Raw genomic sequence first — 23,955 nt, forward strand, 5'->3', positions numbered from 1 at the left:
CATTAAAATTTAAACTTTAGTTCATCAAAAGAAAACATAGAAAAGACATGCCTTTGATTGGAATAAGATATAAAATTCTCAAAAAAATCAATAATAAAACTATTCAGAAACAAAATGACCAAAGGATATGAACATGTCACTTACAGAAATATATAAATAGCAAAAATGCCATTTTTATAAATTTGCAAAATTTTGAGAACAATTTTGTATACCATTTAAGAAAATATAATGACGGGTCAATGAGTGACACAACATATTCAACTTGATTAATAGTCAGGGAAATAGTTGCTTTTTAAAAATGTGTGACAGCATTTCCCATTCATGGATTGGCAAAATTAAAAAAATCTGACATACTAGACTGATGATATATATCAATAGGCACTCTTGTACTTGTATTTGGATGGTGAAACAAAAAACCACTTTAATAAGCAATTTGGCAATGTATAACAAGTTAAAGATGCTTATGCTTTATGGTTCAGAAATTAATTCTATTCCTTAGTGTATGCTTCAGAGAATTTATTGAACATGTGTACAAGAAGACCATACAAAAATGTTCATACCACTTTTGTTTGTAATAACAAAATATTGGAAACAACTTAAATGACTAGTAATATTAGATTTCATATATAAATTTTAAGTAGATCACACAAACACTCGAGATAAATGAAGTAGAGTATATTGTATAAACATGGACTAATCTTACAAGTTTGATATTGAATAAAAGAAACGTGCAGAAATATGCCAATGGTGAAAATAGCGTTTATATGATTCTTAGAAAAACTGGAGGACAATTCTACATATATTTTAAGAATATGTACAGGGTGAGGCAAAAGTAGGTTTGCAGTTACACATATGGAAAGTGATACAATCTATAATAATAAAAGGGTAATATGCTAATTAGACCAGACATCATTCTGGATGTCCTTCATGACAAAGCCGGGGCCGAAGGGAAGCCAGCCAGGCCCCTGGTGCCTGCGGGCAGCCCGGGGGAAGCCAGACTGGGTCTCAGATGACTGTGGGTGGCCAGAGGGAAGCCAGCCTGGGTCCTGGTGCCTGCTGGTGGCCAGATGAGGGAAGCCTGGGTCCTGGTGCTGGAGGGAAGCTGGTGCTGGCAGCCAGGGGAAGGAAGGCCTACTCTTGCACAAATTTACATGCATCTGACCTCTAGTCTATATATCTTATCTAATAAAAGAGAAACATGGTAATTAGCCATAACTTCGCTACCCTTCCCATTGGCTAATCAGCGAGATATGCAAATTAACTGCCAACCAAGATGGCGGCCGACAGCCAGGCAGCTGACGCGAACATGGAGGCTTGCTTGCTCCAGTGACAGAGGAAGCCAGGTTCCCCACCTGCCTGCTGGGCTCTGAGCTGCTCTCTAAGAAACATTGTTACAAATATAGAAGCTACACAAAACCCCAGAAACCTGCTTTCAGTCAGCCGGGATCTCAGAGCTGGAGTCACAACAAAGTTTCAAATACAGAAAGTAAACAAAGTCCAGAAACCTGCTTTCAGCAGCCGAGGTCTCAGAGCTGGAACCGAGCCTCAGAGCTAAAGACGGCTCTCAGCTCCAGTGACAGCCATAGAAGATAAATAAAATCCCAGAATAAAAATGAAAAAAGAAATAAAAGAGAGGTTGGGAGCTTCAGTCACCCACCAGCCTGAAAACGGCCCTCAGCCCCTCACCCAGACTGGCCAGGCACCCCAGTGGGGACCCCCACCCTGAAGGGGGTGTGACCAGCTGCAAACAGCCATCATCCCCTCACCCAGGCTGGCCAGGCACCCAAGCGGGACCCCCACCCTGATCCAGGACACCCCTCAGGGCAAACCACCTGGCCCCCACCCGTGCACCAGGCCTCTATCCTATATAGTAAAAGGGTAATATGCCACCCAGCACCAGGATCAGCAGAGCCGCAAGGCCTCCTGAACCTGGGTTCAGAGGAGCCGTGAGGCCTCCCGGCACTGGGATTAGCGGAGCTGCGAGGCCTCCTGGCCTGGGATCAGCGGAGCCATGAGGCCTCCTGAACCCTAGATCAGTGGAGCTGCAAGGCCTCCTGGCACTGGAATCAGCTGAGTAGCAAGGCCTCACTGCCCCGGTGTCAAGCGGAGCCGCGAGGCCTCCCAGCACTGGGATCAGCGGAGCCGCAAGGCCTCCCGAACCCAGGATCAGCGGAGCCGTGAGGCCTCCCGGCATTGGGATCAGCAGAGCCGCGAGGCCTCCTGGCCCCTGGAGCAGTGTGACAGGGGGCAGCGCCCAAACCCCCTGATCACCCTGCGGCTCTGTATGTGACAGAGGGTGGGGTCACAACCTCCCTATCCACCCTGCTCTGTTCGTGACAGGGGAAGGCGCCCCAACCCCCTGATGGGCCCTGCTCTGTGAGTGACAGAGGGCAGCACCCCAGGCCCCTGATTGGCCCTGCTCTGTGCGTGACGGGGTGGCGCCGCAACCTCCCCATCGACTCTGCCTTGAGTGTGACGGGGGCGGTGCCCCAACCCTCCAATCAGCCCTACCCTGAGTGTGACTTAGGGTGGCATCGCAACTTCCTGATCTGCCCTGCTCTGTGCATGGCAGGGGGATCTCCCCAACCCCTTGATCGGCCCTGCTCTGAGCCCAACCAGGGGCTGCGGGGCAGGCACCTAGGGTTTAGGCCTGCCCTCTGCCACCCAGGAGCGGGCCTAAGACAGCAGATCGTTGTCTCCCAAGGGGTCCCAGACTGTGAGAGGGCACAAGTGGGGCTGAGGGATACCCACCCCCCACCAGTGCACAAATTTTTGTGCACTGGGCCTCTAGTATATATATAAAAGCCTAAGCAACCATTTGACCATTTGACTGTTAGCTATGACGTGCACTCAATGCACAGGCATGGAAACATGGAACAGACTGATGAATCTCAGAGGAAAGAGGGTTGGGGGGAGGGCGGGAAGAGATTAACCAATGATCTTATATGCATACTAGAGTCCTGGTGCATGGATTCATGAACCGGTGGGGTCCTTTTGCCTGGCCTGTGCGGATCAGATGGAATCTGTGCACTGGGCCTCTGACATCTCCTGTGGGGTCCCAGATTGTGAGAGAGTGCAGGCCAAGCCGAGGGACCTCACCAGTGCATGAATTCATGCATTGGGCCTCTAGTAATTAATAAATAATAATAATACAAGAATAAACTCTGTGTTTCATGTTCTCATAACTGTAAACCTACTTCTGTCCCAACCTGTATATCATATATAGTGAAAGTGTAACATGCAATTTGACTGAACGGCGGAATGACCAGTCAGCAGGGGGCAGGGCCAGTGAGCAGGTGGCGCCAGGCCAGCCAAGGCACGTGCCAGCGGGCAGAGGGAGGGGATGGTGATAGGGTGGGGAGGCAGCGGCGACCAGCGGCTGTGCGATGGGGGCTGGTGCCATCCCCTGATTGCCCACCCAGTCACCTCCTGCAGAGAGAGGCCATTGGCAACCACAGGGGGGTGATTTAGGGTGGGGCCGGCCGCTTGCTGTCCCCAGATTGGCCCGCTGGGGTAGCCTCCTGCAGAAGGAGGTCAGACTGTGGCTTAGGCCCCTGGGGAGTGGGCCTAAGCTGGCCGTTGGACATCCCCTGAGGGCTCCTGGACTGTGAGAGGGCACAGGCTGGGCTGAGGGACCCTCCGAGTGTATGAATTTTCATGCACCAGGCCTCTAGTGTGTATATATATATCCACATAATGTCATGTGTAAGAGTGATAAACATTGGAAATTGAAAAAAGTGTTCCACCTATAATAGCATCAAAAATAATACAATAATTAGAAATAAACGTTACTTAGCAAGTTAAAGACTATACACTGAAATTTACAAAACATTGCTGTAAGAAATTAGAGAATAGGCGGAAAGACATCTTGTGTTTATAAATTGGAAGCCTTTGATATTCAGATATCAATAATACCTAAAGCAATCTAGAAATTCAATTCAATCCCTATCAAAATCCCAAGTTTTTTTGCAGAAATAGAAAAGTCCATTTTAAAATTCATAGGGAATCTTAATGAACCCAGAAGAGCCAAAACAATCTTGAAAAAGAACAAAATTGGAAGTCTCACACTTTCTGATTTCAAAACTGACTACAAAGCAACAGCAAGGAAAAGACACACGTATAGACCAAAGAAATAGAATAGAAATCCCCCAAATCAACCCTTATATATATGGTCAAATGATTTTTGACAAGATTGTCAAGATCATTCAATGAGAAAGGTCAGTCTTTGTAATAACTGATTCTGCGAAAACTGGATATCCACATATAAAACAATGGAGTTGGACACTTACCTTACACTATATACAAAAATTAATGCAAAGAGAACCAAGGACTGAATGTAAAAGCTAAAACTATTAAAAATTTAGAAGAATACACAGGTGAAAGGCTCCATGACATTGGAATCAGCAGTGATTTTTAAACATGATACAAGAAGCACAGACAACAAAAGAAAAAAGTAGATATGTTGAAGGTCATAAAAATTTAAAACTTGTTCATCAAAGGACACTATTAACAGAGTGAGAAGGCAACCCATGAAATGGGAGAAAATATTTGCAAATAATATATCTCATAAAGGGTTACTATCCAGAATATATAAAGAACTCCTACAACTCAACAACAAAACATGGGAAAAGATTTGAATACACATTTCTCCAAAGAAGATATGCAAATGGCGAGTAAGCACATAAAAAGATGCTCAACATTACTAATCATTAAGAAATGCAAATCAAAACCACAGTGAGATACAACTTCTCACTCATTAGGATGGCGATTAAAAACAAAACAAAATAAAACAAGTGTAGGCAAAATATATATGCCATATGACTCAGCAACTCTACTTCCAGTCCTATATATATATATATATATATATATATATATATATATATATATATATATATATATATAGAGAGAGAGAGAGAGAGAGAGAGAGAGAGAGAGAGAGTCGACATAATAGCTTTTTTGGTAATAGTCACAAACAACTCAAGTGTTCATCATTAGCAGAATACTTATATTAATTTTGGACTATTCACATAATGGAATATTATATACCAATAAAAATGAACCAACTAAAGCCTTTTGCAGCATAGATAAATTTCATAAAATATTGAGCAAGAAGAGTTAAATAGAAAAGAATATCTACTTTATGATTTCTTATTTACAATGTTTGAAAGCAGGCAAATTAAAGTGCAGGGTTTAGAAATGCATAGTTAGGTGTTAACTCTATAAAGAAAAGTAGGAAGTTAGTATTCTAAGACTCAGGACAGTAGTTACTTTGGTGAAGAGTAGGGAGTGGTTTTCGGATTGGGAAGAGGCCAGTTGAGGATATGTGAAGACCTGGCAATGTTTTATTTTTTGATTTGATGCTCATCTAATCTAATAAAATAGAAACATGCAAAGTGACCATACCTTTGTTACGCCCCCAAGCCACGCCCTCCAGCCAATTAGAGCATCTATATGCAAATTAACCCAACCAAGATGGCAGCCGGCAGCCATGGAGCTGGAGCAAGCAGGAGGCTTGATTGACCGGGCAATGGAGTAAGCCAAGCTTCCTGCTTGCCCTGTGGCCTCCACTAAAGGCAACAAAGTTTCAATTATAGAAGATACATAAATCCCAGATACCTGCTTCCAGAAAGCCTCCACTGGGAGCTTGGGTGGCTGGGGGCCATGGCCAGCCTGCAAACAGCCATTAGCCCCTCACCCAGGTTGGCCAGGCACCCCAGCGGGCACCCCACCCTGAAGGGGCTGTGGCCAGTCTGCAAACAGCCATCAGCCCCTCACCTAGGCTGGCCACACCCTCATGGGGTGAGGGTTCCTGCTGGAAGGGGCTTGACAAGCCTGCAAACAGCCCTCAGCCCCTCACCCAGGCTGTCCAGGCACCACAGCAGGGACCCCCCACCCTGAAGGGTCTGTGGCCAACCTGCAAACAACCCTCAGCCCCTCACCCAGGCTGGCCAGGCATCCCAGCAGGACCCCCACTCTGATCCAGGACACCCTTCAGGGCAAACCAGCCAGCCCCCACCCATGCACCAGGCATATAATAAAAGGGTAATATGCAAATTGACCCTAACAGCAGAAGGACTGGGAATGACTGGTCACTATGACACACACTGACCACCAGGTGGCAGACTCTCAATGCAGAAGCTGCCCCCTGGTGGTCAGTGTGCTCCCACAGCGGGAGCTCTACTCAGCCACAAGCCAGGCTGATGGCTGCCAGCACAGCTGTGATGGCAGGAGCCTCTCCCGCCTCCTCAGCAGCACTAAGGATGTCCGACTGCAGCTTAGCCCTGCTCCCCGCTGGCAAGTGGACAACCCTTGAGGGCTCCTGGGCTGCCAGAGGGATATGTGACTGCCAGCTTAGGCCCAATCCCCCAGGGCGCGGGCCTAAGCCAGCAGGTGGTCATCCCCCGAGGGGTCCTGGACTGCGAGAGGGCACAGTCCGAGCTGAGGGGACCCTCCCCCACCCCGCAAGTGCACAAATTTTAGTGCACCAGGCCTCTAGTTCTGTAATAAGTAGTTAAACTGTGTATTTGTTTTATGAATTTTTATATACTAGTATTTGTAATGTCTCACAATAAAAATATTTTTAAGAATAAATAAAAGAAAAAATACAAATGCTTTGATGAGGCTTTGTTTTAGGTGTGAAATGCAATGATTTTTTGTGGACCCCAAGAAACACCACTAGAGTGTAAGTTAACTGTGAGTCAAGTATTAAAGCAGAAAAAAAAAAATAGGACTCAAATGCTGAATATGCAAAACTAAATTTAAAAAAGGATCACACTACAAAATGGAAATTTCTAATTTTGTGCCAAATCCACATGTGGAATTTAAAATTGAGAAAGTAGAGACATTGTTTTATATGATTAGGAGTGCAGTCTTTAGGGATTTTAATTCTCTGCTGCATGATTTATTAGATGGCAGTGCCTAATGATTGGAGATAATATTACTACAGAGTGGCTGATTAGACAGCATAAGTCCGTATTTCAGAAAAAAATAAAGTTTTAATATATATATACCTCCTACTCCCTGAATTAGCTCTGTCTGTTTTGAAATGGTTATGAAGTGTTGTTGTTTTTTCCAGACTGGAATAACTGGTAATGGATAATATGAACTTGAGAAAATAATAAAGCGACCAAATCCAACATTTTAATATTGTAAAAATAGAGACTTTAGCTCCATATATGAGGATTTTGTTACTTTGGGAATGATTCTCTGTTTCTAACAAAAATTCTGTGGTGCAAATATGAGATGATTTATCATCTTTATAACCAATCTGACTGTAACCCTTTCATAATAATATTGGGGATGTAGTTTCTTGAATTCCATAACCACTTCTATTTGAGAGAAGAACTCACAAAGAGGAAAATAGTCTGATCTTAAAAACTCTGGATCATGATAAAATTATAATATTTTAAAAAGAAAGAATAAAATGAGAAAATTTAACTTCATGTTTTAGAGAGCATAAGAATGTATTATCCTTACTGGTAAATGATGACTGTACAAGCACAAGGTTATACATTTCAATGAAAAGCAATTTTTAAAGGTCTATTTTAAAACAATGTATTATTTCTCTGAACAGACATATTTACTCTTGGGAGTTAAATTATATTGAAAAGACAAAATATAACTCCATCCACCTAAGTGTTAAAGTAATTGATATCTTATCCAGAAAACTTTTTTAATAAACATTACTAACCACAAATCCATTACTGAATATTTATTTATTTAGCAAATAAATCTTGATATTTTCATCAAGAGAAGACAGGATATGCTTATTGTATTACTTTATTATTATTAAAATACAACCATGCAAGAATAAGAATTATACAGAATTGCATCATTTCATTGGCATATATGAATAAAAATCTCAAGAAAAATCTTTATAAGTGAAAACATAATAATTCTGGGGTTGGTGAATTATTATTTGTTTTATATACTCTGACTATTCTGCATGAATCAAACTGGATTTTTCTTTAAATAAGAAAAATGGATAGCTACACTGCTAAAAAATTCAGTAATCTTTTCTCCATGGAACATAATACAATACAATTCTATTATAATATGGATTTAAGATTTTGGTAGGTATCACTATATTTCAAAAATAGCAAAGGATGCACAGTGTGTTCCTAAGGATGTATAAATCTGGTTGTCCCAAAAAGCAAATTTGAATTTTAACTTTCCTTCATCACTCTCATAGAGCTTATCAGGGCAATAGAATGGGTTTTTTTTTTTTTTTCTCATTATAAATCACTAATTTATTTGGTTATTCAATAAAAATAAATTAAAAATATTTAAGGCTATATACATTTAAAAAAGACTTATTTTTATAGTTTTTCCCTTTGAATCTGTTTTTCATGTGGAAATCCCTGACAAGGGGGACTGTGAATTGGGAGCTGGCTAGAGAGAATACACCGCGTGGGGGATCTCTATCGTAAGATCTCTTCCTGCTCATCACTGCCACTTCTGCCAGCTATTGCTGGGCTCACGGCACTGTCATGAGATCAAGGAGTAATGAATTCAATACTATCTAGGCTCTATGAAGGTGACCTGGAGTTGGGCAGAATTTCTGAGTTGGAGGTTTGTCTGCCAGCCCCTGCTGGGGGAATTAAATGTGTTAGCCTCCAAGTTTTAATGATAATAACTACTTATCCAGGAAAACTTTGATAGGTAGACTCCTCATCCAAGATCTCTGAGGTACGAATATTATGACCTTCATTGTTGACTGTTTATTTAGATGATCTCTATACTTTAGAAATTCTTACTACGGCTTCAATTTCTCTGGCTGCCATGAAAACTACTTAATTGTGTTCTATCTCTCATGGAGCACCAGTGTCTCTCCTGAAATGGTATCTTTCTGGGTGGGTCCAAACAAATGTGCATGAGAGCATCCATCTGTAGTTGCCTGCAGAAGGACGAGTGAATGAGAGGGAGAAGAGACTGTGCACAGACTCGCAGTATTCCTGAGGATCGAGTTGATTGCATATGGAGGCGTGTTTATTCAGTCACTAAGTTCACATGAATTCATTGTGTACATTGTAATTGGAGTAGTAAGCTGCTTACTTGTGTCGAGTAGACTCCCTCCACGTTCTGCGTGGAGTAGGGTTCGGTATCTGAAAGAGGAGCCGCACAACAAATGAGAGAAAAAGACACGAGATAATTTTGCAATATTGGGGGACCAGGCGGCAAGTCCCGAAGGACTTCCCCAGTGCTCAGGCCTCACCAAGCTTTTATTGATCTGGGATGCCCCCATAGCATAGCCCTTAGGCAGGTGACCCCCTAGTAACAAACAGACTAGCCCATCAGCAAGGATTTACATAATAATAAATGGGGGGAGTAGTTTCAGCCACCACTGTCTGGACAAACAGAGGTGGCGCCTAGCTCCGAGCTTTGCTAGGGCTTCAAAGGCACCCAGCCTTGTGGGGGGGAGGTTCAGGGAGTTCTCTGTCTATGCTTATCAGATAGTGAAGGCAATAAACAGTTTCCCACAACTTGTTTTGATGTAGGGCAGTGAAGCAGTGACTTAGTTAGAATAAAGCTCATTGATTCAACAAACAACAACCGCCAAGTCTCAGTGATCTACAGCAAGAGAATTTTGTTGTTTGCTCCTGTGCATATTCAATGGGTGACCTTCCACATGTTCATTCAGGGATCCAAGCTTCTTCTGTTTTGTGGCTTCTTTAGTTTCATGGTCCTATTCACTTAGTCAGTGGCTAAGGAAAGAGAGCTCTGTATGGTAGGTATGGTAGGGTATTGTGGGCCAGGCCTGGAGGTGGCACACATTATTTCTGTCCATATTCCATTGGCCATTATTTAGTCACAAGCCTTACATAACTGTAAGGAAGGCTGAAATATATTCTAGTTGCATGCATGAGGGGGAAAATAGTTTGGTAAACACCTGGTCAGTCTTTGCCATTTTTGGTGGCAAGGATTCTATTTTCAAATTGCTCCCGTGTCTGTTTTCTCCTTTATCATTCATTAGAGTCAGCCTTCCACTGCACAATTAGAACTTAGGTTTTAATTGAAAATATTCTTTAGAAGAGAGGAAAGATATAATCTGAAATATAAATTAATAAAATCAGATCCTTTCTTAGGAGCAGGTATATTCTAGCACTGCCTAGAATAGCGTCTAGAATGTATGTACTCAATAAGTGGTGAATATATGAATAGATGAACAAACTGCCCATCTTCATTGTAGATCCTCTTCTTGTCCTGAAGATCTCGGGATTCTGGTGTATGAAGAAAGGGAGAAGAGAAATGGAAGAATAACATAGAAAATCAGAGAGAGGGCTAAAACTATCTCCAATATCTAATAGAGAAGAGAGGATTTCTAGTGTTAAGATTCAAAAGGTGACTGGGTTCACAAACCAGCATTCTGTAAAGAGAAGCAATCTCAAGAGAGTGGCTCTAAGCTGGGCCAATGTGTATGGCAGAGATGGCTGGTGTGTATGTATAAAGAAGCATCTACTCCATGAGGCAGCATGGGAAACTCATATAGGTGCCCTTGAGTCATCTAATATGCCACATAAATGAGCTTGTCACTGGCTCTGCTCAAGCCAGCAGAGTTGATTTCAAGTAGCTCTAGTCATGCAATCAGCCGCTGTATCCTCCTGCACCAGACTCCAAAACAGGACTCTTTCCTCACATGCCCACAGACACCTTTGGACACTGGGTATTTCTGAGTTCTGTGGAAGTTGAAACCAGACCAGAGGGAGAAGAAAATCCCACGAAAAGAATGGGGAAGAAAACTAGTGAATTTTCAGCGGTTCTCAATCTGTGGGTTGCGAACAATGAAAATACATCCTGCATATCAGATATTTATATTATGATTCATAACAGTAGCAAAATTACAGTTATGAAGTAGCAACGAAAATAATTTTATGGTTGGGGGTCACCACAACATGAGGAACTGTATTAAAGGGTCGCAGCATTAGGAAGGTTGAGAACCACTGGATTGGATAGTTAACTGAAGAGACACTAAATGATTAGATGGGACTGAGACTCCCTATGATGAGATAGAATATATTTTTGATTCTGGGAAGACCAAAGATGAATATGTGCAGGTAAGAGAAAAAAAGAGTCCCATGTTTTAAACATCTGCTGTGTGATTGTCTAGTTACACCTGCTACATGATGATTTGTTGAAATATAAAACTGAATAAATTTTTTGGCAGGATAGAAGCTACTTAAATTCTATTTACAAGGTGGACAGAAGGAGAACCCTGGTTTTTGGGCAGTGCCAGCAAAAGGTGGTAGCTACTCTTCTAGGCCCTATCTCTCTTGTGTGACTCACTTTCTAACTATTGCCCTTGGCTACTGAATACCTACCATACCTGCCACCTCCTGCATCAGATATCCAGATGCTAAAGATAACATTTCACCTGCTCTCTTCTTATGCTTTGTGCCTTCACTGACCTTGGAATTACCTGGGGAAAAGAAGCCATACTACTAAGACTGTGCCCCATACAGTTAGCAAGAGTGGTTTCACCATCATTCCAGCAATGGCTTTGGGGAGGACATTTTAATCATTTGCAGCAGAGACAAGTAATGTCACCAGTGCAATAGCCTTGTTAGCTCAAAGTACAGGTTCTACGGAGCAAAGGACCTAATTAGTCCCAAAGAAATGGAAAAGTCTAGATTGCTTTTTCTATCTCCCCTTCTTCCTCCTGTGCCTTTCCTCTCTAGGTTCTCGTATAGCACTGTCATACTCCAGGAATTAGTCATTATAAAGTAATAGAAACAATCATTAATAACTTATAATTATCTTCTCTTCCAAAGTGTAAGTTCCTTTAGCATGAGTCATCTTGCCAATGGATCATAATTCATCTTGATAACAGCTTTGATAGAGTTACACGAGACATGAATCCGGCTCATTAATGTTATTATTGTTTTTAAACCATCAGTGACAACAGGCTCCCCAAGTATTAATTAATCTTCATGACTTATCTGTGAAGCAAGTTACATGTAACTAAATTCATTCTACCAGTAGAGGGTTGGCAAACTGGTGATCTCCTCCATGAATCTCTCTCATTACCAACAGAGTTGAGAATAAAATGGAAATAGCTGAATTTGATTCATTTCCATGACACTAGATAGACATGACTTCTGTGTGCTATTAATGCTCCCCCAACCCTCTGTAAGATATCCATGATAAAATAAAAAATGATTTATAACAATTAGCAAAGAATGTAAGTTCTAAAGCATTTTTCTCTACTTCCTGACAAAGTGTTCAAATGAAATAAGCATCAATGGTCATTATAGCACTCACTGTACTTTCTTCTCTTCCCTTTCTCTGCCCTCAAATTCTCATTGTTCCTTAGGGATTCACTATTTAATCATCACTGGTTAGATTATTTCCTATGTTTCTTCTGAAGATCTAGAGGTGTAGTAGAAAATTTTAAAAAGGACTCCATAGGATTTAAATTCAATGCTTCCATCACATCCCTGCTCCTATCAGATGGAAATAGTGTAGCTCAATGACAAGGACATGGGTTCAAATCCAAGGCCTGCTGCCACCTATTTGCTGTGCATCTTTGGAAAAAAGCTATTTGTTATCTTATTTGTTGTCTCTGATTGCTGTTTTCTTGTTTCTAAATGAGAATCATCTTACTCACTTCATAAGTTATGGGAATAACAAGAGATAATGGATGTAGAATGCCTGGCATATGAAAGTGATCACTAATGGAATACATTATTAGTTCTATAAATCAGTGATGTGGCCTCTAAACCCTGAAAAAAGGAATAAAAGGGCCTTAGTAGGAGGATGTGGTATTAGGTATGTACGTTTAGAGATTTTGCTTAACATGCTATTTATTATTAAGAGCCATTAATTCAGTATATGAAAATCCCTGTCTTAATTCAGAATAACACTTGGTACATAGTAGGTAGTAAAATGTGTTTTTGGATGAATAAATAAAAGCAAGTGGCTTCCAAAGACAAAAAGAGGGAAAAGGAATTGTACTGGTGTTTTGTTCTCTGGGTACACTTGTCTGTCTACATCTCGTATGGCTACCACTGATCCAAGAATATAAGGCAAGAGGGAGATTTGGGGTGTGAGATAGATGGAGAAAGAAAAAGTAGAAATAGCAGGAACTGGCAAAAAATCTATCTTCAAGAAATACTATAATTATCTAGTTTATCGATGAAGGATATGGGGAAAGGGTAGTTTACTAATGGTTATTTTTTAATTTTTTTATTTTAAAAATCTTAGAACTTCTAGGTTTTATTCCTTATCTTAAAATATAGGAACATGATGGCACTAGGAATATTGCGCTAGACCCATCCTGTTAGCCCCACTTAAAACCTTAAAATGACTTTCAATTTCAACTTCTCAGCTAAAAACACCATACCCCTAAAACCAAAACAGAAATGGTTCTCTACTTATTTTTGTTCAATCCTTACCTGAGGATATGCTTAGAGAGAGGGAGAAGGAGGGAGAGAGAGAGTAAGAGAGAGAGAACAAAATATCTATGTGAGAGAGAAAAATTGCCCTGACTGGAAATCGAACAGACAACCTTTCAGTCAGTGCACAGGATGACACTCAACCAACTGAGCCACACCAACAGCCTTCTACTTTATTGGAAATAAAGTATCAACTGATAAGTTGAAGATACTGAATTTTACCTGTGTAGATATATTCCACATATGCCGGATGAGTTTTTGTGAAAACCTCTTTTACTTTTTCAACTTTATCAGCTCTGATTTTTGTTGCAAATGGTGTGTACATAACTGAGAATGATTCTGCTCTGGTGATGGCTTCTTCAATCATGGCCTAAGGAGAAGCAAACAACCCATCAATAACAGCACATGACTTTTTAAGAATGTAAAATAATATAATTACCTTTATGGATGATTTAAAAATCTATATACTGTACTGCAAAGATAACATATTTTGGTCTTGAATATTCATTAGAATGAAATTTTAATTAGTTCTGGAAATACTATTTCATATTAAGAAAACCAATTAAATGAAGAAAGTTTGTAAACAGACACTTCTGAACTGAGCTTGCTTTAAGATAAAAATAAAAATTCTATTTTCTAAGGTGTCATTTTTTACTTGATTTTAAAAAAATCAAATTCTTAAGTTTAACATAATTATCTTACAGACATTGATGAGCAATTTGTACTTTAAAAAAACTAATTGAAGTATCTAGATCTAAGTATTTTCTATAAATAACATGACAAACTAGACACATTTTTTCTTCTTCTTCCAATACCTGGGAAAGCCTTCTGGAACAAGAAAAACCTTCTCAATGTGCGCCCAGCAAAGCTTCCCTTCTAACCACATCACAAGAGCTGTTTGAGATGGATTTTGCTATTTAAGAATTTAATGATTTCTTTAATTTTTCTTTGCTCATATTACCATCCTATATAATAAAAGTGTAGCATGCAAATTGTCCCCTCGACCAGGAGTCCTTCAGGGAGTTCAACCAGGGGGCGGGGCTGGCCGGGGAAAGGGAGGGAGTACCCAGCTGGCCACTGTCAGCCGCTAGGGACCCTACTAGTACATGAATGTCATGCACTGGGCCTCTAGCTCTTTATAAAGCCTGCCATCACCCTGAACTTTCTGTTTTAAGTAGGCCCATTATTATTTGAAACAGACCAAAAAGAAAGTTATGAGAAGTTTTTTTAAAAAAGGAATTTATTCCTTTCTTACAACTATTCCTTCTAATGAGGCTTGGACATTGAATTCAAAGTAGAAGTGTCTATAGTAATCTTATTTTTCTAAAATTAGCATAAAGGCATATTATAAAAATCTATATTAATGGATAGGAATAACTCTCCTAAGAGTGCCAACAACTAATAAGGAATAGTAATAGATCTGAATTTTCTAACAAAGAAAAACCATTTAACAAACAGCAATTTTTATTATTACAGCATAGTATTTGTAAACAAGTTTCTTATTAATATTAAAAGCAATGAGGAGTTGATTTTAAACCTGGAAGCCTAATTTAACTTGTTCATTGCCTACTCCATGCATCAGTGACTTCAAATGGTCTCTATGATCATCTATATTGTGTGTCAAAGAGCAGCTTTGAAGGAATTTTCTGGGTACAAAGGATCCTCCTTTCTCTGAGACTCAGATTAGAAAATGACATGAATTTGTAAATCCACATTTTAAATTTGTTGTGGGGCAAATGTCTGAATGGCTTCATGAAAGACGTTAACATTGCCCACAGCCCTGTCCTTTCCAAGTTGGAGGAACTGGAAGGAAACAAAGAATACAGTTGCCAAACCCAGAGCCAGCACTCAGATGGAAGTAGCAGGGGGTTGTGAGTGTGCGGCAGGGCTTGGATGCTCAGGCCTGGATGCCAACATGTGTAATATAGGCGGCAGGTTTGGAATTCAGGGACGTGGATTACGGACTTAACCACGGTGTTTAGGCGCCAGGTTCTAGTCCTCCAGCAAAAATAAAGACTCTTTAGATTGTGTAGGAGAATTTCTTCAGATGAGTGCTTACATAAGGTCGCTGCTGGAACCAATCCTGGGATGGCCTATCCAGGCCCAAAAAGCAAGTAGCTGTACCTAGAGGCATGAGGAGTGTTGTGCTGGAGAGGGAAGCTGTTCTAGATCTCAATTCGAAGGTCACAATCTGACCTTGCTGCCTGTGCAAACTATTAATTCTGTATTAGTTTTCTGGGGCTGCCAAAACAAAGTATCATACTTATTTTTATAGTTCCCGAGACTGGAAGTCCAAGATTAAGGTGTTTGCAGGGTCGACTTCTCAGGTCTTTCTCTTCTGCATGTAGATTGGGTGTGTAGCTTCTCCCTGTGTTTTCATCTGTTTTTTTCTTCTGTGTATCTGTACTCTAATCTCCTCTTCTACAGTATTAGGACACCAGTCATGTTGGCTTAAGACCCCTCCAAAGATCTCACTTTAACTGAATCATCTTATTTGAAAATACAATCCCAATCCCCCAAGCAGAGTTAGGATTTAAGCATATGAATTTACGGGGACACACTTCAGCCCATACCAGTTCCTAACACCCAAATAGATTTTCTGAATACCTTGGTGAAGGATATTTTGCTTTAAGTTCTGGATCAAAAATTTTAGTGAAGGGACTTAATTCCCTGGTTTTCTCCCAGAAAGACATTAACAGTATCGCAGCAAGCCCAGGATAGAAGAAAACAGTCTCTCCCTTTCATTTCTCTTCCAACTGCTGGAAGATTAAGTGACTTCTGCAGGGTAGCTTTGCTAAGCCATCTCACAGCAGGGACAGTAAGACTTGTGCTGAAGAGCCTACACCAGCCTTTTTTTTGCAAGTGGCAGAAGTGTGGTTTTTGTGGCAGCTTGATCTGCTCCTTTAAGGCACTATATTCTTGGCAGGATGCTCAAGGCATTGCATGGAGGTTTTCACAGGGCTCTCCACGTAGGAGGGGATGTGCTGGAGCGCAGCCTCCCTCTCTTCCCTCAGAGCCAATAAAAATGGGCTTCTTTTGTGGCTTCTGCCCTCTATCTTGAAGATGGGTAAGGAAGTATGTGAGTGAGCAGAGTGTGTAAGGAAGGATAAGAATTGAATTCCCCATAGAGATACTTTCTCAAAGGAAATTATTATAGCTCCTAGAAGAAATACTGAAAAATAGAATAGAAATGAGAATATAAATTATCCTTTAACCAGATCTTGACACATCCTTGTTGTGTTTTAATGTATAACATTTTTTCATTCTTCTGGAGACAAACAATCTTGAGGCTTTGAACCTGGCTCACATTGCTCTGGCAAAGGAATATATATATATTTCTGGTACATTATGGAATAACTCCTTAATGAAACAACTTTGAAAAAATTTAGCTTTATTAAAATCATGGGAATTTTTGGTTAGAAACCAAAATATCAGATTTTCATTTTGTGATGGTAATCTTTAGTTGGGCTTGTCTTTCATGAAGAGTCTGTTATATGCATGTTGAAAAACTATTTCCTTCATCCTCATAAAATCCATGCAAGTAGGTATTCCTAGTGAATGAATATTATGATTGTTTTGTTTTATTTTCAAAATTAACGTCAAAGGAAGCTATATTTGCAAGGTTCTGAGATGGGAACCTTTAATATTTAGTGGCTAATATGGATATTTGTTATTACATTAATAATGACACAATTTTAGCCCTAGCTGGTTTTGCTCAGTGGATAGAGCGTCAGCCTGTGGACTGAAGGGTCCCAGGTTCGATTCTGGTCAAGGGCATTTGCCCAGATTGCAGGCTAGTGGGTGTGCAGGAGGCAGCCAATCAATGTTTCTCTCTAATTATTGATGTTTCTATCCTTCTTTCTTCCTCTCTGAAATCAATAAAAATATATTTAAAAATAAAATAAAATAATGATACAATTTTGGATGGTGACTAGAATTATCTAGAAAATGGAAATAAATTTTGTGAGCAATATTTTTAAATTAATCTTTTTAAATATATGTGGGTTGAATTTGGATGACTTTATTTTTTTTTGAAATTTAGAATTAACCTGAGGAGCAAATTTTTCTAAAGAACAGAATATCTTACCTTGAGATTTCCTTATAAGCCTGTAACATTTATGCAATAGCCAGGATTGACATTTTTATGACAATTTTATTAATATAAGTATGTCAGAATAATATATGTAATAATTGAATGCCTCCCATACCTTATGATCAACATTTTAAGGCTGAAATATTACCTTGGATTTATAGTTCTTTTATTAAGCAAACTTCATCATAAATTCTGTATTTTTCTAATGTAAGGGAATATTTGGCAGTTTGCCATTACATTTATCAGCCCAGTGATGTGAAAATTATATTTTTATGCAGTTTAAGGTATTTAAGTTTTTATTTGCATTTATTAGCATTGTCTAGAAACAACCAAAGATTGTATATACAGGTAACTTGTATGTAGCAAAGTAAGCAATTTTTAAAATATAGCTGTTTTGAATTCTCTACTTTGCAACCTGCCCTGTTTAAAAATAGTCATAATAATATTATTTTAAATTCTGAATTATGTAATTTAGTTTTTCAGTGAATGCTATATAATTTTGCAATATATATATATATATATATATATATATATATATATATATAGTGGTTCTCAACCTTCCTAATGCTGCGACCCTTTAATACAGTTCCTCATGTTGTGGTGACCCCAACCATAAAATTATTTTCGTTGCTACTTCATAACTGCAATTTTACTACTGTTATGAATCATAATGTAAATATCTGATATGCAGGATGTATTTTCATTGTTACAAATTGAACATAATTAAAACATAGTGATTAATCACAAAAACAATATGTAATTATATATGTGTTTTCCGATGGTCTTAGGCGACCCCTGTGAAAGGGTCGTTCGACCCCCAAAGGGGTCGCGACCCACAGGTTGTGAACCGCTGATATTGTGTGTGTGTGCGTGTGTGTGTGTGTGTGTGTGTGTGTCTGTCTGTCTGTCTACACTACTGTCCACTGTCCAGTCTGGTTAGGGTTAGGGTTAAGGTTTTAATTATACATGATGCTTCCATTAGGCGAATAACTTCAGCATTTAATGCCTAAAATTTACCCTGCATTAATTTTTAATCACTTATATTTTGCAGCAAAATTTTATTTCCAGGTTCTTTCAGCACAGAACTAAGGAGATATGAGGTATTTTAAAATCACTCAACTTTATAACCAAGGAAGCTGGGGGTGGTAAATTCTGTTGACATAGCTGAAGTCACACAATTAGAGGTGAAAGCAAGACAAGAACCCAAGTCTCCTAAACCAATGCTTTCTCTTACCCTGAGCAACTTCTCATCCTTCTAATTAGATTGTAAATTCCTGGGAGCATCAGGTAAGTATTACTTCTCTTTTTCATTTTCTATGACTATGTTCATCCTGTCTTCAAAGACAGCAGTTTGACTCTAACACTAACAGAGAAACAAATGAATCACATCACATCCAACCTAAGCCAGGTCAAGATTCTCTTCACAAATTAATCCACACACAGAACAGAATATTCGTCCGTCACAGCTACTGGTCACAATAACACTGTTTAGTCCACCAGCCACTCATTAGATGTAGGATACGCTATCAGTTTGCATGCCTGTCTCAAAGGGAAACATTTACAAAAATTAGATGAGTGGCTTCTTGATAGGGAAACTTAAATGATGTAGTTGGGTTGGTGTAGCTTATGTGGCAAAGCACATTTAATTTATAAATAGAATTTACAGTACGCTCTTGTTCTAAAGACTCGGAATAATTTTCTGCTTGCACATTAGAGAAACACCAGCTGATAGAAACTCAGGGTTGTCAGTGTGGGTGTCAGCAGCCTCCAGACTCTTCAGGACGCCACAGAGCTTTTTATTCTTGATGATTTAAGATGACTCACCAAAAGGTATCACAGGAATAAAGAGCTACATTACTGCAATTACTTCATAAGCACAACTCGGTATTACTAGTGAGTTTTAGGCTCTGTGTTTAGTGGTAAATGTTAGCAGAGTTTAGGACCCATGTTGTCGTCGTGCATTCCAGCTCTTTACTCTGTTTAGTTAGTTGAAGTTAGGTATCCATTTCCCTAACTGTATGTTGTTTTCTGATTGCATTGCTTGACTGGTGGTTTTGGATTAGGGTATGGCTTGCTGGTGTAAACAGCTGATTAACGACGGTAGGGTTGGGACGAGAACCTGATGATCTGGTCCCCCACTTGTAATGCTTTTTCCACAAAGCACCTGTTTTATCTCTTGGGCTACGATGCAGATTACTGAGTGGAAAAGCCAAGGATGACCTTGAAAAAGTGTATATTGGGGAAGTCAAAAGAATTCAAGGATGCTTTCTTTGAAGACAAGATGTAGGTTGCATGGACTTTCTGCCATTAGAAAGCAACCTGCCCTTGTACTCTGTCTATGTAAACTTCATTTAATTCATTGATGAATCTGCAAAGCTCAGTTGTTAATTAAATGAGGGGTCACTGTGCATTGGGTAAGTGCTGTGGATAAATTATTCTGTTTAATTGCGAAGGCAATACTAGAAAAAAAAATAAGCATTGTTATCCCATTTTACAGATGAGAAAAACTGAGTCTTTGTATTAAACAATATGCAGTATTTCACATGGCTGCTTTGTGTCAGTGCTTTTTCGGGATTCAAATCAGTTCTATCTCAGTCAGAGTCTCATGCTCGGAGCTATTTATGTTGTGGGGATGCAAAATGCCGTCCACAGCCCTGTCTGGCACTAAAAGAAGATTTCGAATATAGGAAGCACTCCCTTATAAAGCCTCACAAAGCAGAAATGGAATCCTTAGCAAATGTACTAAAGGAGCCTCCCAACGAGGGAACTGTTCACCTTGGAAGCCAGTAGCTCTATGGCCCTGATGGTGCACAGACCAAGGAGGGATGACTGTCTGGAACCCAGGAGGAGCACTGCTGTGCCATGTAGAAAAGCGCCCTTACAGTGCTAGCGTCTAGTGCTCAAAGTTTGTCTTAGGTGTAGTCCCAGCTCCCAAGATGTCTTTTCTTCTTCGGGTTTCAGCTTTGCTTGGCAACCAGATACCTCTTCTTTTTCTTTATTATCTCTCTCATTTGCTTGCAATTAATCTCTTCCAGGCTGTGGCTCCTCCTAGAGGACTTTTAGAAGGCAACAAATGGCAGTAGGATGCCATTAGGGGGCAGATGTCCTCCTATATCTGACTTCCCATCATCAAGATGTCTTAGCCATAGCCAGTTTTGCTCAGTGGATAGGGCATCAGCCTGCAGTCTGAAGGGTCGTCCCGGGTTCAATTCCGGTCAAGGGCATGTACCTTGGTTGCAGGCTCCTCCCTGGCCTGGGCCCTGGTTGGGGCTTGTGCAGGAGGCAACCAATTGATGTGTTTCTCTCACATCCATACTTATCTCTGGTTTTCCTTCTCTCTAAAAATCAATGGGAAAAATATCCTAGGGCGAGGATTAAAAAAATAAAAAGATGCCTCAGAATGGGGATAAATGAAATGGGAGAGAAATGAAATGAAGTGCTATCTTCAAGAGATCTGCCACTACACTTCCAAGTTGTTGGTGTCTGTCTTCAGTTTTATCTGATTTGTGTCTTATATACAAATGTTAAAGCAGGCCAAGCCCCACTTCATTAAGAATGGATAAAACGAAGACTTGTCAAGCTTTTTAAAAAATTTATATGTTTTTAAATTTTTTTTTTATTTCTTTATTGATTAAGGTATTACATATGTGTCCTTATCCCCCCACTACCCCTCCCCCCCTCATTCTCTCACCCCCTGTTGTCTGTTAGGCTTATATGCATACATACACGTCCTTTGATTGATCTCTCCCCAACCCTCCCCTACCTTCCCTCTAAGGCTGCAGTTCTCAACCTGTGGGTCGCGACCCCTTTGGTGGTCGAACGACCCTTTTACAGGGGTCGCCTAAGACCATCCTGCATATCAGATATTTACATTATGATTCATAACAGTAGCAACATTACAGTTATGAAGTAGCAACGAAAATAATTTATGGTTGGGTCACAACATGAGGAACTGTATTTAAAGGGCCAGAAGGTTAAGAACCACTGCCTAAGGTTTGATGGTCTGATCAATGTTTCTGTCTCTGGATTTGTTTTGGTTCATCAGTTTATGTTCATTATATTGCATAAATGAGTGAGATCATGTGATATATATCTTTCTCTGACTGGCTCATTTCACTTGGCATAATGCTCTCCAGTTCCATCTATGCTGTTGCAAATGATAAGGACTCCTTTTTTACTGCAGTGTAGTATTCCATTGTGTAGATGAACCACAGTTTTTTAATCCACTCATCTATTGATGGGCACTTAGGCTGTTTCCAAATCTTAGCTATGGTGAATTGTGCTGCTATGAACATAGGGGTGCATATATCCTTTCTAATTGGTGTTTCTAGTTTCTTGGGATATATTCCTAGAAGTGGGATCACTGGGTCAAGTGGGAGTTCCATTTTCAGTTTTTTGAGGAAACTCCATACTGTTCTCCACAGTCGCTGCACCAGCAGTGCACGAGGTTTCCTTTTTCTCCACATCCTCTCCAGCACTTGTCGTTTGTTGATTTGTTGATGAAAGCCATTCTGACAGGTGTGAGATGGTACCGCATTGGCATTTTGATTTGCATCTCTTGGGTGATTAGTGACTTTGAGCATGTTTTCATGTGTCGTTCAGCTTTCTGTATGTTCTCTTTCAGAAAGTATCTATTTAGGTCCATTGTCCATTTTTTGATTGGGTTGTTTATCTTCCTTTTGTTAAGTTGTATGTGTTCCCTATAAATATTGGCAATTAAACCCTTATCGGTGATAACATTGGCAAATATGGTCTCCCATGCAATGAGCTTTCTTGTTGTTTTGTTGATGGTTTCTTTTGCTGTGCAGAAGCTTTTTATTTGATGTAGTCCCATTTGTTTATTGTCTCTTTAGTTTCCGTTGCCCTAGGAGCTGTATCGGTGAAGATATAGCTTCGGCATATGTATGAGATTTTGCTGCTTGTGGATTCCTCTAATATTTTTATGGTTTCTTGTCTTACATTTAAGTCCTTTATACATTTTGAGTTTCTTTTTGTGCATGGTGTAAGTTGGTGGTCTAATTTCATTTTTTTTTTGCATGTATCTGTCCAATTTTCCCAGCACCATTTGTTGAAGAGACTGTCTTGACTCCATTGTATGTTCTTGCCTCCTTTGTCAAATATTAATTGAGCATAGTGGTTTGGGTCAATTTCTGGATTCTCTTTTCTATTCCATTGGTCTATATGTCTGTTCTTGTGCCAGTACCAGGCTGTTTTGAGAACAGTGGCTTTGTAATATAGCTTGATATCTGGTATTGAGAGCCCTCCTACTTTGTTCTTCATTCTCAGGATTGCTGCAGCTATTCGGGGTCTTTTTTAAATTCCAGATGAACTTTTGGAGAGTTCGTTCTAGGTCTGTGAAATATGCTGTTGATATTTTAATGGGGTGTGCATTGAATTTATAGATTGCTTTGGGTAGTATGGACATTTTAATGATGTTGATTCTATCAATCTATGAATATGGTATGTTCTTCCATCTGTTTATGTCTTCCTCTATCGCTTTTTTCAGTGTCCTGTAGTTTTCTGAGTACAGGTCTTTTACCTCCTTAGTTAAATTTATTCCTAGGTATCTTTTCTTTTGGTGCAATGGTAAATGGGATTTTTTTTCCTTCCATCATGCTTCTTATCATGTTTGCCACACTTGTACGTTTGGGCTTGAAATAGTCCTTGTAAGGTTTTCTGAGTGTTATTGGCTCTCATAGGCTGACACTTCTGCTTTAGACTGCACTGTATAAAATAGCACATGCTTTCTTGGATGGAAATAGGTTAGGTCAATAGTTACTTAAGATCCTGAGAAAAAGTAAATCATGCCATATGTTAAAGGCTGACATTTAAAATGCCAAAGTCTCATTATATGGAAGAGGGAAGGTTATGAAAAAGAAAATGATCCAACCAGGAACTACAGCACAGGCAGAGCAACAGGTAGTCTTTAATAATTAGTGAGGGAAATACAATCATATGAGTTCAAGAAAAGAGGAGAATTTATTTTTTATTTTTTTAACTTAAATTCTTTATTGTTTAAAGAATTACATAAGTCTCCCTTTTCCCCTATTGACCTCTCTCCGACCGCTCCCAACCTCTGGCACAAGCCCTCACCGCCCCTCCCTCCCGCCCCCTACCTCTCCCCCCGCCCCTCCCCCCACCCCCCTCCCCCGCCACCATCTGTGTCCATTGGTTATACTCATATGCATGAATACAAGTCCTTTGGTTGATCTCTTACCCTCTAACACCCCTCCCCCCCATCGCGCCCTGGCCTTCCCTCATAGGTTGAACAGTTTGTTCGATGCTTCTATGACTCTGGTTCTATTTTTGTTCATCAGTTTATGTTGTTCATTATATTCCACAAATGAGTGAGATCATGTGATATTTATCTTGAGGAAAATTTATTTTTAATTGGTGTACAATACCATCAAAAAGATGGCTAAATATAAATAAAAACATTAAAAGCTTTGAGCTTTACAGACTATCTTATAC

General features: G+C 39.9%; 1 protein-coding gene across 1 annotated transcript in view; it reads right to left on the minus strand.

Annotated features, from left to right (window-relative positions):
- The window catches only part of SPATA16 (spermatogenesis associated 16), a gene marked incomplete at both ends in the record, with an annotated part of 199,056 nt that overhangs the window by 50,954 nt on the left and 124,147 nt on the right, over positions 1–23,955 (minus strand). The window contains 1 exon segment of the mRNA XM_081085766.1: positions 13,614–13,761. Coding sequence (XP_080941892.1) covers positions 13,614–13,761 — 148 coding nt within the window.

This window comes from Myotis nattereri (genome assembly GCF_964212035.1).
Source record: "Myotis nattereri genome assembly, chromosome: 3".
Classification (NCBI taxonomy): Eukaryota; Metazoa; Chordata; class Mammalia; order Chiroptera; family Vespertilionidae; genus Myotis; species Myotis nattereri.